At 34.3% G+C, this 14,768-nt stretch overlaps 1 protein-coding gene across 1 annotated transcript; it reads left to right on the top strand.

Annotated features, from left to right (window-relative positions):
• Positions 1 to 7,922: 7,922 nt before the first annotated feature.
• Positions 7,923 to 14,488, top strand: CPK29 (calcium-dependent protein kinase 29). Its single transcript, XM_086436231.1, has 8 exons — positions 7,923 to 8,756; positions 10,289 to 10,432; positions 10,709 to 10,861; positions 11,357 to 11,472; positions 12,598 to 12,765; positions 12,846 to 12,973; positions 13,991 to 14,090; positions 14,185 to 14,488. Exons 1-8 carry the CDS (start codon positions 8,057 to 8,059, stop codon positions 14,269 to 14,271), a joined length of 1,596 nt encoding a protein of 531 aa, XP_086292357.1. The 5' UTR covers positions 7,923 to 8,056; the 3' UTR covers positions 14,272 to 14,488.
• Positions 14,489 to 14,768: the final 280 nt, after the last annotated feature.

Consider the following 14,768-nt stretch of genomic DNA (forward strand, 5'->3'; position numbering starts at 1 on the left):
AGAGTCAATTGAGTATGCCACCTGGTGAATCATATTATCAGGACTCTTTCGGAAGTAAAGAGGATAGAAGAGTCTTTGATAATCTAAAGATAAGGCAATTGGTTCAAGTGGACTCTGCCCATGTACAAGTACTTTGATCTCGTATTAAACATGTGTCGTTTGATGCGTAGATCTACATATAAATGCAATGCTTCCAATTTCTTATTCTCTTCTTCTATTTGAGCTTTTAAAGTGGTGAGACCAGCTTTTCAAGCTGTAAAAGGATTGGTTTTAATTTTAAGAGAGTGATAGAGAAAGAAATTGAAGATTGATTGCCAATCAATTTCGGTCAAAATCATTGCTTTTTTTTTTTTTCCAGCTAGTAGCCAAAGGTAGTCTACTTGCCTCCTAGGCCCCCTATCTCTCTCTTGACTCTCGGAAAGAAATAGGAGAAAGGGCATATGAAAACGATGACTCTTGGTTGACTGTCCTGCCCGACGAAAGGTGGTTATTCCTCATATTATATTGACCCTCGCTTGACCCTCGCTTCTCCGAACCACTGATTAACCTGATTGCTTGCAGAACATATGTTACGATCTACTGAGTCTTTCCATATTGATTGTGTGCAGGTCTATGATTCATGGGACTAAGGACAAGTCATCCTCTAACTCCGGCTTCAGGCGGCTTGATCTGTCTTTATCCTTATTAATTAGATGTGTTACATATAATAATTTCTTTGATTTTTGTGTTAAAAAATGTTAGAGTTGTGATAGTAAATCTCCAAAGAAATGTTTTTAAAATATTATAAGAAAACATAAACAATAGTTTTATATTAAATTTTTTAATTTAATAACAAATATTATTATTAATATATTAACTTTAACAAAACTATATTAACGTGACCCTTGACAAATTAAAACATACAAATTACTTTTAAATAAAAAACACACAGAAAAATATAGTTGATTAAAATGAAAGTAATATAAATTGGGTTTTGTAACCTAATTTATATTAGGATACATGGGACTAAGGGCAAGCCATCTTCTAACTCCGGCTTTAGGCGGTTTGATCTGTCTTTATCCTTATTAATTAGATGTGTTATATGTAATAATTTCTTTGACTTTTGTGTTAAAAAATGTTGGAGTTGTGATAGTAATTCTCCAAAGAAATGTTCTTAAAATATTATAAGAAAACATAAACAGTAGTTTTATATTAAATTTTTTGATTTAATAATAAATATTATTATAAATATATTAACTTTAACTAAACTATGTTAACGCGACCCATCACAAATTAAAACATACAAATTACTTTTAATGAAAAATACACATAAAGATATAGTTGATTCAAATAAAAGTAATATAAATTGGGTTTTGTGTCCTAAGTTAAGGTGCATTAAATACACCTTGAAAATAAGCATTTGAGGGTGCGAGGGCATTTTTGATAAGAAAATAAAATTTGGAGATATATTTAATGCATCTTAACGTGTGCCCTAGGGCATATGTTAAGAAAACCTATATAAATTTAAGCAACTTAAAGGATAATATCATTGTAGTCTCATTACAAAAAGTGAGGGTCGATTGAACACATTATCTTCCCCAATGCCATTTAAAAATGCCTCCATAAATTATAAATTTAACCACAAGTGGGTGGTGGTACGTCTGCTTATGGTTCCCTGCGGCCAACCTACTAATACCAAAATGATAAAACTACTAATTAAGGATTCAACCTAATGTCAATTTACTTACAAAAAATAATACTATTGGCCCCAACAAGATTGGAATCGTAACATCAATTCAAGACCATTGGATAATTCATGGGATTCATATGTTGTGATTTTCTAGGTCTATCCAATGACTTGGATCTTGTGACTATTGTGTCTGATGCTGCTGATGGAAGCGCAGCCTTTTTCACTTACTTTAGGTAAGAATTAGAATAAAGTAAAGGTCATATGAGCTGTTACTAGTTATATTAAAATTTTATTATTTTTAAAATAATTTGTTAAGAGTCACTCTTTGTTGGATGTTTAATATGTCCAACGTCGATAAGATATTGGATAGGTATCCAGCCAGCATTACGCATACCTCAATATTACTGGTGTTGGATGATTTTGTATCCAACACAGTTGGACACTGGCATTATTTTTGGATTTTTTAAAAAAAATTGTGTTTTTTTTTTCTCAATGATGTATATTTTTGGATGGAAGTAAAGGGTCTTTGAGGACCCAAAGTAAGACAATTGGTTAAAGTACAGTGCTTGAATCAAATGTGTCATGGGTAGGTCATGTTTGGTCAACTGAAATGGCCTATCATCGTCAACAGTTAATGAGAATGGGACTGTAGGGCTCATAGGACGTGGGCCCAACCCATCCCATTAGTCTCAAACAATATATATATATATATATACGATTCAATTCAAACCAGAAGATTTTATAATGGGCTTTTGGGATTTGATAAAGATATGATTCGGACTTCAGATACTCGGATTCAAATCCACTGTGATTCGACCCTATATTTGATCCAATACTAAGCCAACACGATCAATATCCGATCAGCAAAGTCAATTGAGATGACAATCCCTTTGAATGTGAACACTTACCTACTTCCTTACATGACATATGTCCACTCGAAGTGATATCTATATACTTAAAATATTATTATATTGATATAAAATATAAATTTAGGTTATCAAACGATAATATATGATGATTAATTAAATATTTCAAACTTATACAAATTGACATATATAATGTAATAGTTGAATATATATTAATTAAATATTAAATAATGAGAGTAGAAGTTACCATTTGCACTTACGATCTATGTTTTCTGAAAAATATATGCAAGAAAATTTACATAATTTTTAATTTTTTTGATAAGCAGTTGTCACAATTTTTCACAGCTCCATCATGACCATGGTATGCATGGCTAATAGAAGATTCAATTTAATAATTCGTTAAGTTATGAAAGTTAAAGGTGTCAATGGGTTGGTGCGGATTTGTTTCCTATAGGAACCAAAATTGGAACAATTAATTTTTCTTGGTTCCTACAATTCTTATCAGTTTCAATTTTGACTCTCAAATTAGTTAAATAGATCTTGAACGGTCCAAAAAAAAAAAATTCTTTAAATGATTTCGGTTCTTAATTTTAACTAGTTCCTTTTGGTTTTGGTTTTTAATTGATTCAATTCCAAAAGACCAAACTCGAATCAGTTCCAATAGAAAGGGACCCAAAACCATCTAATCTATTTCATTGTGGTTCAGCTCCTAATAAATGGGTACCGATTGACACCCCTAAATTTGAAAGTTATGTTATTTTCACTTACAAAAATGATTTTTATTAAAAACATGGAAATCGAACTTATAAGAATATTGTAAACAATTTCATAGTAATGAAACTATAAAATCATATGTTTAAGGTTATGTTTGGATTGAGAGAAGTGGAGAGAAGAGAAACTCATTAAGAGAAGAGAAGCTCAATTTCTCTCCACCATGTTTGGATTGAGGAGAGAACTTGGGACAACTTTAAAATTTTGAATTATCTTAAAAGAGATCTAAGGGCAGAGTTGAAATTATGAAATCTTAACAATTTTATTTTATTCCAAATTAAAGGTTATGATACTTTGGAAATTTCCAAAAAATATAAAAAAAAAATTTACATTTTCATGGAATAGAAGAGAGTTAAACAACCTTTTACAAGGTAAACGTTAGGGCTGCAAATTGGGCGAGTTGGCCCGAACTCAATTCGATTGATGGGCAAGCATGGGCTAAGTCAAGTAGAAGATGAGTTGAACATGAGTTAGAATATCTCAACCCGACTTCAATTTGGGTTGAGGGTTCTAGCAATCAGATGCTATTTATTAATATATAAATATGTTTATATTAATTATTTTCATTATTTCTTCTTATATATCTATTGTAGTAACTAAAAGTTTTCTTTCTTTACTTTTCTTTCTAATTGAATCCATTTCTATTTATGTTTATATTATATGCAGATGAAGAATTATTTTATTAATGATATTGAGATTAAAGATTAAGGAGTGAAGGGAAGCATTATCGAGATTTTTTTAAAAACTTTTTTATTCATCTTATTATTATGGATTGTAGATAATTTGATATTATTATTGTGGGCATTGGTTTAATTCTAGTATGGATCGTCTAAATATTTTTTTCAATGATGGATTTGGAGGTTGTATGTAATTTTATATTGTTTTTCTTGTTTAAAATGTACAAGTTATTTGTTGATCAAAATGAATTTAATTAAATTGTTCAACGAGCTCAACCTGCCCAACCTGTCCAAAATGACCTAATTCGAGCTAACCTGAGCTCAACCCAATTTTAAAAGCTCAAACTCAGGTTGAGCTTGGGTTAATGAACTCTGACTTGATGGTTAGATTGAATTGAGCTCGGGTTGAGGATTCTACCACTCGGGTTAAGCCTGACTTTACCCTCCAACGTGCCTAGGTTGCAACCTAAGTAAACATATGTCCAAAACATCCTAAACCATATCTACTGTTTTGCAACCATGATTTGGTTAGCTTCAGTTTAGAATAAAAAGATATCAATAACACATATCATTGATGCTTTTTATACATAATATACTATAGTATAGTATACAATGGAGATCGAAAAAGTTTTTAAATGGGGATTTATGCAGAAATGCATCTTGGACGGATTAGGTTGGATTTGGGGTAGACAATTGCCCAACCTGAACTTCAAACATTTCCTTCCAAGCCCAATTCAATTGAATCCAAACCATGGCCCAATCCAAGTTGTTCATCTTTGAGGCCAATATCTATTATAAAAACAACTTTTCTTTTAATTTGGAAAGGGGTATTTGGTTTAGGAAGGGAAGATAGCTCTTTGTGCCACCCATGGTACATGGTGCAAGAGACTTTGAGCCCATCCAAGGGTCTGATTGTAAATAATAATAATACTAAAATAAAATAAAAGTTTTCAAGGGAACATGAATTCCTTGGAAAAATGTTAATGAGAAAATGAATTTTCACCATTTGGTCACACTAGTTATTGGTTTTGGGGATGGGATGGTATGAGAGACGAATATTAGGTGGTTGGAAAATCAATTTCCCATGGGTGAGATGGGAATATATTTTTCCCACCTAGGGGGGTGCTTTGGATCGTAAAATATTTTTTAGAAAAAAATTACAATCGTGCATCTGATTAAATGTATCCCACCAAAGAGATCTTAAATGTCAAAACTTCAATCCAATTGATGATGGGAACTACTTTTGGCTCATGAAATCGAGACATCAATAAAATGATGACACGGGATCTAATATGGTGTCTCGTTCCTATAAAATAGATTAGGTGCTTATGTGGCTTTTAGTTGGTGTTTAAAACACATTGAGATTATAATCAAACCATTTATGCTGCCCAATGTATTTATTTCTTAATCAAATTGTGCCATGTAGACACCATTTGTATCTATAGAAATGTGACACCGTATGGGATCTTGACTCTAAAATGATTGGTATATTGACATGCCCATATGTGCATGTAACCTCAAGAAGTTTGAAAATTGGGAAAGGCACGACAAGACATTTCCTTTGATTTGAGGGCATCGTGCTTGTAAAGAAGAGGAATGACAAGTCAGCCATTTCACATCCTAAGTATCCCCATCGGCGTGGGTTTCACAATTGTTCTAAGAAGAGTGATGGAAAGCCATTGGACTAGATCAGGTTGCCATGCAAGGTAACATTTCTCAAAGGAGTGGTGGTTACTAGGAAAAAATTTCTATTTCTCTCTTTTTTTTTCAAATTTCCATTAACTAAGTAGGGATTAAGAGTTGTGGGTTCGACCTTAAAATTCCATCTGATCACTCTTTGAAGCCATTGACCTATGAATGCTTGGGCTATCTTTGTCGGCTCCTGCAAACCACAAATCAGTCTGATTGGTTAGTTCTACCTTATTTTCAGTATTTTTTTGATTATTAGGATCCAATGGTTCTAAGTCACCAATCAAGCTGAACCCAAGTCATGGGGTTCAATTCTCCTCAAGCCTTAGACTAACTTAGCTAAGTTGCACCTTCGAGCTGATGGGACGCGAAACGATAAAATAATAAGAAAATCTGAAATCCCTAAGAAAAGAACTCTTACAAAGAAAATTTATTAAACTAGATATGATTTCTACGTTGGGGTTACAACTCTTTTATAGATATTTTTTAAATCTTAATAGAATATGAAAATAGTTAAAAATACAAAAATTATTAAAAATAACAAAGACAAATTAAACATGAAAATACAAACTATTTAAGCCTAAAAGTAAAGCAGAATCAACGGTGTGTGATTCTGATTTCTATAACTAAACTTATTAACAAAATAAAAATTATCAAAAATAGTCAAATTACTTAAAAGATAAGAGGTGTAAAGAAAGGAATCAAGCCTAAAAATGAAAATTCCATCACAAACCAATGGATCTTAAAAATCTTGACGTTTCCATCCACGACTTGGTCTCCTCAGACGATTATGACTCCATCGCTTGTTTGGATCCGTGGGCCCACATGAGACTAGGCCTTACATTAGGACTTTTGACGATCCAAACATTCTATAAACTCTTTTGCAACTAATCTTACATCACAATTATATCTCAAGTATACATGTGAATTGACTTTTGAAGGTGCTACCTTAACTAACTTGGTTGAGCCGTTTTATACGGACTTCTTACAACATTGTACTTACGTGGAGGTGTGCAAGGAATCATATATGCTCTTCACTTATATATCGAGGAAAAGCATTTATGATTTTGTGCACATCTCCACACCAGCGCAATGTTGAACACAGTGGCGTAGGAGACTAGTTTAGCATTTTTCAAGTTGGTTAGTGTGTGATCATTGAGTTGTTCTAAATTGATTACTCTCGATGTTGCGTTTGATGTTGTGCTTGAGGAAAAAATCTATGGTTCTAGAGATACTACCACGTCAGTACAATGTCAAACGCAGTGATGAGCACACTCAATTCAACATTTTCCTTCGTCATTTTATCCCAATTCCCACAACTCAAGTCAATCCTTATTGCCTAGCAAAAAAAGAAAATATGAATTTAGTATATAAAAAAAGGTAATAATTGGAACCACAAATTCATGATGAAATATTCTGAATTCAACCAATTTGATAGAATGATTTTTTTTTTTTTTCTATGCAATTGCAAGGCTGCTCCACCACTTAACATCAAAGATTTGTACGTTTAAAACTAGATAGACTAAGCATATACACCCAAGGCAAGATGAAGTCAGTAATTACCCCCATTCCACAATTGGATTTGGGCTATGGATTGGATCAGACCCGAAAGTCGTCTAATCCATTCTGACTTAATAACTATGGACTGAAAGCAGAGTTGTAGGAAGTTAGATTAGCATTTCATATCGTAATCACCAATATTTTCATCATCATTATCTTATTTCAAAGGTTGAAGATGAATGATTTCAAGGATAATTGTTTTTTAAGGTTTTTAAACCATTTTTCTTTCATCTATAAGAAAGGACCGTGGTCAAGGGACATGTCAAATATTTATCAAAAAATAATAATAAAATAATCCACGTGTCTTTATGAGAAGGGAAGTAACCACGCTCTTTACATTACTTAGTGGCGTTGTAGCTAAGCTAATTGACACGTGTAGACCTCTCGATTGGTGAACACGTTTATGTTTGTGAGTTGGAGAAGCTTTCCTTCGCTTCCAGTTTTGAACTCTTAGAAAACCTCATATCGGATGAGATGACGAAATTACCCATAAGCGATCTGTTGTTCGCGTGGGCAATTACGGAAATCTACGAGCAACGGTAACTTTAAAAGCTCAAAAAGCCTGATCCCACGCAACGAATCAGGAAACAGACACAAAACACAGAGCAACACTTCTCTATCTGATACAAGCAAAGTACTTGACAGATACAAAGAAAATATGAAATTTGATGACTACAATCCAAAATATACCAAACAAAAAAGTGGAAAGAAAGGAAGAAATCGATTCCCCTCCATTTCTCGCACCTTCAAATACTTCTCTCTCTCTCTCTCTCCAAAGTCCAAACCCACCAAAAAAAAAAAATCTCTAAACAACATCTTCTCAAATGGGTAATTGTTTTAAAAAAACCTATGAAATCCCAATCTCCTCCTCCCCAGAGAACACTCCTCCTCATCACTACCTACCACAATCCAAGTACCCTCAAGAACAGAGGAATCAAATACCAGTTACATCACCATCATCAAGATCAAAATTTTTTTCGCCAAATTCACCCAAACACCCTTCATCTTCACAGACTGGTACAATTCTAGGAACCCCTCTTATTGATTTAAGCTCAATTTATGCTCTTGATAAAGAATTGGGTAAAGGGCAATTTGGGATTACTTATCTTTGCACTGAAAAGGCGACAGGGATCAACTATGCTTGTAAGTCGATATCGAAGCGAAAGCTAACCAAAAAGAAGGATATTGAGGATGTCCGAAGAGAGATTTTGATCTTACAGCACCTTACAGGACAGCCCAATATTGTGGAATTCAAAGGGGCTTATGAGGACAAACAAAATGTGCATTTGGTGATGGAATTGTGTTCGGGTGGAGAGCTTTTTGATCGTATTACTGCTAAAGGGAGTTATTCGGAGCGGGCAGCAGCAGATATATTTAGGCAAATTGCGAATGTGGTTCATGTTTGTCATTTCATGGGGGTGATGCATAGAGACTTGAAGCCGGAGAATTTCTTGTTAGTAAATAGTAGTGAGAATTCGACTATCAAGGCAACTGATTTTGGACTCTCGGTCTTCATTGAGGAAGGTTAGTTTTTTATTTTTACTTTTATAAATGTTATCTTTAATTTGAATTTTGGTTAAATTCTCCTCTCTTTTTTTTCAATTGAATTGTTTGAATTTATGCATAGGAGTTATGTATTTCTTCAATTTGATTGATTTGTTTGTGTTCATCATCGATAATCTTTCAAGTTTAAGAAACTCAATTTTTTATTCCAATAGTCTGAATTGTTTCTTTGGGGATTCAAATTCAATTCTGATTACTTTGTTCTGTAAAGTGATGTTGTAGAACTGTGGTGAAACAAAAGAGAAAATCACTGTCTTCTTCCTTATGAAAACATCTTGAATCCTCAAGGCAACATATGAGAAATAATTCTCTAAGAAAATTTTAGATTTAATGCAAGTCTGGATGAATAACTAATAATAAATTTCTTAAATTGAATTAAAAAGACTTCAGACTTTTAATTTGACTCTACTTTGTACTCCTACCGTACTTATCCAAAATAGTAAATTTTCAAAAAATAGTATCAAGCATTCTTACTATTTCTTAGGTTCATGGACCAAATTCGATTCAGTGGGATTTTTCACTTACATTCTTTTTCCACCAAGAACGTTTTATGAAACTCTTTGACCCCCCCAAATTTGGAATATCCTACTTTCACGTGAAAAAAATTCCAGTTCAACTAAAACTTTCCCTCTAATCTTATAACATTTAATAAGAACCTTCTAAAATAATTTAGGACTCATACCCTAAAAGTACATTTTCTTGATATACTGTAGATGGTTTTGTTAGCTTCCCGAATTGATATTATAATAGAAATTCCGACTTATGATCGTAAAGTTATGCCTATTTGAAGCTACGGTGCATGTTTAGCCATTCAACCTAGCCCATCTTATTTTGGTTTTCTTTCCTAAGATCCTGTCCTGCACCATAAAGCTAGGACCTACATAAAGAAGATATGTAATTTCAAGGCCACTAGGATTTTGAAGTGAATAATAGATCTTTTAAATATAATTATATAATGGATATTTATGCAAAATGTTCCAAGACTCATACCTGAATAAGAATTCATTCAAATTGATGAAGAAAACAGATGAATCAAACAAGTTGCAAATTATTTCGAAAATATTTAAAATTTTCAAGATATCACCATTTAATATCCCACAAAATTGATAAGTTTTCGCATCCTTGGTCATCAGAGACCCAAACTGATGGGGAAATTTTTTGAACAGAGGTTTTATCAAGTGAGGGGGGAGACTTATGTGGTAGATTATGTCATGAAAATCCTATTATATCCATGGCATATCTTTCATTTGGGAAAGTGGACGAAAATAGGGTGGGGAAAAGTGCTAGAAACAAGTTGAATGACTATTAGCCTCAATAATATTTTCCAGTGATTTAGTCCAATTGGCTTAAGTTGGTTCCATTTGAAATAAAAGGAAACAAAACATTTGTAGTTCTTATCTGAGAGATATGCACTTTACCACTGTATCTAATATGTTTGGTTATTATCGACCTAGTAAGCTTCTTTTACAAAATATAGTGCCTTGCAAATCCAGGGAAAGTTTACCATGACATTGTGGGAAGTGCTTATTACGTGGCCCCTGAGGTATTAGCTAAGGCGTACGGGAAGGAAATGGATGTCTGGAGTGCTGGGGTCATATTATATATCCTTCTAAGTGGTGTTCCTCCTTTTTGGGCAGGTGAGAAATTTTCTAGTTTTTAGTTCAGTTGCTATTGCTTTTGCAAAATCTGTAGATTTTCTGAAAGAAAACAAATATAATGTAAAACTATCTTATTAATGGCAACAATGGTTCTATCAATAACACTAGGTAAGAACCCATCATGGACTTAATTCTATAAAGTACATCTTGGCTACATTAGCCATTTGGTCTCCTGTTTATAGAACCAATACTTTCTTTACTGAATACAATTTTAAAATAACTGATGTGATGCTCAGATGAATAAATTGACTGCAGAGACAGAGAAAGGCATATTTGATGCTATCTTAGAAGGTCGAATTGACTTCAAAAGCTCACCATGGCCTTCTATATCCAACTCGGCAAAGGATCTCATCATGAAGATGTTAACATGGGAACCAAAGAAACGGATTACTGCTGCCCAAATCCTCGGTAAGTTGTGTATATTGTATTTATAAGTCTAATGTGCGACCACCTATAACTTGGCCTGTCCCTTTAATTGGTGGACGTTGGTTATCGCCACAAAACCATAGCAATTGGACAATCCTAACCATTCAAACATCGATTGATTAGGATTGTCTAATGGGATTTTGAAGAGCAGTTATAGAACTGTCCTGTCACACCCCCAAATCCGAATATTCAAGATCCTCTAGCTTTGGACACGGATTTTGAGGTGTGACAAATGGTATCAGAGATGAGGACAACTCTTCTTGTTTCATGTTAGGAAGGTTGTCAAGGCCTCTCCAGTGCGCCACTGGGTGAACGTGAAAAGGGCTGCAGAGACCGAGGGGTCGAAGTGGAGCCGTCACGTTGAGGGGTGGAATGGCAGGGAGGAGTGTGATTAGTCCCACATAGGACGAGAATGTTCAGAAACTGATCTATAAGGACAAACATTGTCATAATTTTGTTATATGATATATGAACCAGAACATCCATGGATGAAAGATGAGGGTGAAGCATTTGACAAGCCTATCGATAGTGCTGTTTTAACTAGGCTGAAGCAATTCAGAGCAATGAACAAGCTAAAGAAACTTGCTCTTAAGGTCTGTTCCTTATCTCATTACTACCACATTTTCCCATAGGTGCACATATTTCTGTAGAAAAGAGAGCTACCCATGTCTTACACATATCAGATTCCAATAAGTATTGTGTGGATGCATGAGGGCACATGGAACAGCAAGACACAACTAAACCCCATTCCCGGGCCCAGGGAAGGCAGTAACTACAGCACATACCTTAGCCTTATCCACCAATGTGAATGCCAGGAGTTGGGTGCAAATTGTCCCAATATGTCATTTGTTACATCGTTTTGTTGGTAGCTCCTGCTTAATTATAGGAAAAAATAATAATACCAAACTGACTTCCTACGGCACTTGCCTTCAACACTGCGCTGACATGGTGGTGCAGTATCATAGGAAGTTAGTGTAGAACGGCTCTTAATTATAATTATAGTATCTAGCTACCATGTTAAAATCTGTTCAATTATATTTATAGCAAGTACCACGTTTAAATCTTTTCAATCAAGTTGTATATTATAAAGTCTATTGTGTCCTAAATCGTAGCTATAACCTTTACGACTTGCTATTTTTATGCCCATTTGGCTGCTTACTTTACTCTTCTTCTTCTCATGTTTTTGCCATGACTGTTGTGAATAGTATCATACGTAGGTTATTGCTTTGATTTTGTCACATTCATACATTTTGAAATGGTAAAATGTTTAGAATTAATTCTTTTGACTTTAAAAATAGTAACTAGCTTGAAAACAACATGCCCCTTGTGCCTGTCCTAGTGTGGTAGCATCTCAGATGCGCCTTTTGCCTTCAACTACATTGATTCCGAGGCTCCAGAGTCAGCCCGACAAAACTTTTGACTACATTCTTTTCATTTTCTTTTTTCCAATTGCACAGAAATTGAAATTACAGTAACCATTGGTTGAGTGAGGCTCTCTTTTCTCTTATACGAAAGAATATAATTTTGCAACCAACCATTGGATGGATCCCACCAAATTGATCTCCTAGGACAAAAATAAATCAGATTGATGATCTTAAACTGTCCAATTTATTGCATTAGCATCAGTTTTACTTTTGGCTAAAGTGATTTTCTGGATGTATCCGATCCATATGTCATGTATCGTAACTCTGTTCCTCCTAATTGTACATTTCTTTTAGGTCATGGCAGAAAATCTTTCAGAGGAAGATATCAAGGGTTTGCAGCACATGTTCAACAACATGGACACTGATCGAAGTGGTTCAATTACATTTGAAGAGCTGAAAGTTGGACTGTCTAGACTGGGATCGAAACTTACTGAAGCGGAAATCCAGCAACTGATGGATGCAGTAAGTTACTCTATAACAAGTATACTTCTATTCGTTACTATTATTAAGGCTTATTAAATTTTTGATTGATTTTTTGTCAGGCTGATGTTGATAAAAATGGAAGTATCGATTACATTGAGTTCATTACTGCTACTATGCATCGACATAGGCTAGAAAAAGGAGAGAACCTGTATAAAGCTTTTCAGTGGTTCGACAAGGATGGGAGCGGGTAAGTACTCTATTTCTACCCTCTAAAAAACTTGGGTTTATTCTTTAATTCTGTTTTTTTTCTTCTTTCTGGTTTTTAGGACTTGTAGATGTTCTTGTCCGAGCTCCTCCTCCCTTAAAAACTTAAAAATGCGATTAAAAAAAGGAAAAATGCTTAACTGACTTCGTTGGACAGTGAGCTGACATGGCAGTGCATAGAGAACCGTTGATTTTTTATCTTGCATCTCAAAAAAAGAAAATACAATGATAATCTGAAGCTCCTTTTTTCTGACACCCCCTTACGCTCCCTGACATGGCAGTTACATAATCATAAATCTTTTTCTTGTGTATCCCGAAACAAAGGTTCTACGGTTCTGTGATGTATGTTGGGGAGGGGGGGGGGCATCTGAAAAAAAAAGCATCAGATTATCACGACTCAAAAAGAAATCTATGTTTATCTGTGCACTGCCACATGAGCACAGTGTTGAATACAGTGTCCAACAAAGTCAGTGTAGCAAAACAGTAGAATTGGTGAGCCTTTCCACCCAGCAGAGTCCATAGGATAGCGAACGCAAACCCATTTCAAGTGAGAAACTCGCAATGCAACAACCACCTAAAAAATCAAGCATGGGTTTAAGTCTTGTTATGAGCTTCTAGCATGACTTGGTAATCAATCTTTAGATTGGATGGATGGATCACTACGTGAAAAAGGGGTAAATTCAACGGATCTTGGCATCCAATTGACACCTTTTTCAAGTAGTGTATGAGAATTAAAAATTGCCAGCTTCATGTAAAAATCAGGCCAAGTCAACTAATTGACTTGGCAAGCTTTTCATAAATCTGGAGTTTGAATACTTTTCAGCCCCACCTACAAGAAGAACGAGTTAATGCAGGCGAGTTCTTAGTAAGTTGGTACATTTTTTGAACACTGGTTCAAACATATTGTTTGTGTCTTTTATTGGAGACGAGTGAGTGTTCAGCGTAGTGTGATCTTAATCTTAATGATCAAACATGGATTATAAATTTTTATCATCAACAGGTTTATCACGAGAGATGAATTGAAACAAGCAATGACTGAATACGGAATGGGTGACGAAGCTACAATAGATGAAGTACTCAATGACGTCGACACGGATAAAGTGAGTTTTCATTTCTTTTATTTTGTAATCATCCTTGTTTTACTTTTCTCACTGGCAGTGTCTGAAGTTCTTTTATGTTGATTTTATAATGTAGGATGGGAAGATCAATTATGAGGAGTTCGTAAACATGATGAAAAAGGGAACTAATGAATCTGAAGGAAAACAGATATCAATTGTGTGAAAATATGAAATCCAAAGTTTTCCTCATTTCATCCAAAGCTATTCTGTTTAATCTAAATTGGGTAGCATTATTCTTGTGATGTCAGTAACATAATTCTTGTTCTTACGAGTAATAATGGGTTGTTCTCTGTGGATTGAGTTGTTAAATATAAGACTAGACATGTTAACGATCCAAATGTATACATATTTGTTAATATTATGTTTACTGTTTTTTCCTATATCAAAGATCACAAAAGCAGATGATGTTATTAAATCTCTTGATTCTACTGGACGTTTGAAAGGAAAAAAAAAAGAACACAAACGATGACCTGAAAAAGAATAAATGCATATAGATTGGATTGGCAGGTATTAATGTCCAATTAATCTTTCAGAGCTCCATGTCTGAACTAGAACACTCTAATGGATGCAACAATTTTGATACTAATGGTATTTGTGCTACTAAAATTCTAAGGGCTCATTTGGGGGGAACGGAGATTTGCTATTTCGTAATTTATGTGC

The sequence above is a fragment of the Akebia trifoliata genome, chromosome 3, assembly GCF_017979445.1.
Source record: "Akebia trifoliata isolate Shusen 1 chromosome 3, ASM1797944v1, whole genome shotgun sequence".
Lineage (NCBI taxonomy): Eukaryota > Viridiplantae > Streptophyta > Magnoliopsida > Ranunculales > Lardizabalaceae > Akebia > Akebia trifoliata.

Excerpts from the sequence above, each read along its gene's own strand:
- CPK29 (XM_086436231.1), top strand. The coding sequence starts at position 8,057 with ATGGGTAATTGTTTTAAAAAAACCTATGAAATCCCAATCTCCTCCTCC. Across the intron at positions 10,862-11,356 it reads TACTGCTGCCCAAATCCTCG|AACATCCATGGATGAAAGAT; the intron begins GTAAGTTGTGTA and ends TATATGAACCAG. Across the intron at positions 12,766-12,845 it reads TCCAGCAACTGATGGATGCA|GCTGATGTTGATAAAAATGG; the intron begins GTAAGTTACTCT and ends ATTTTTTGTCAG.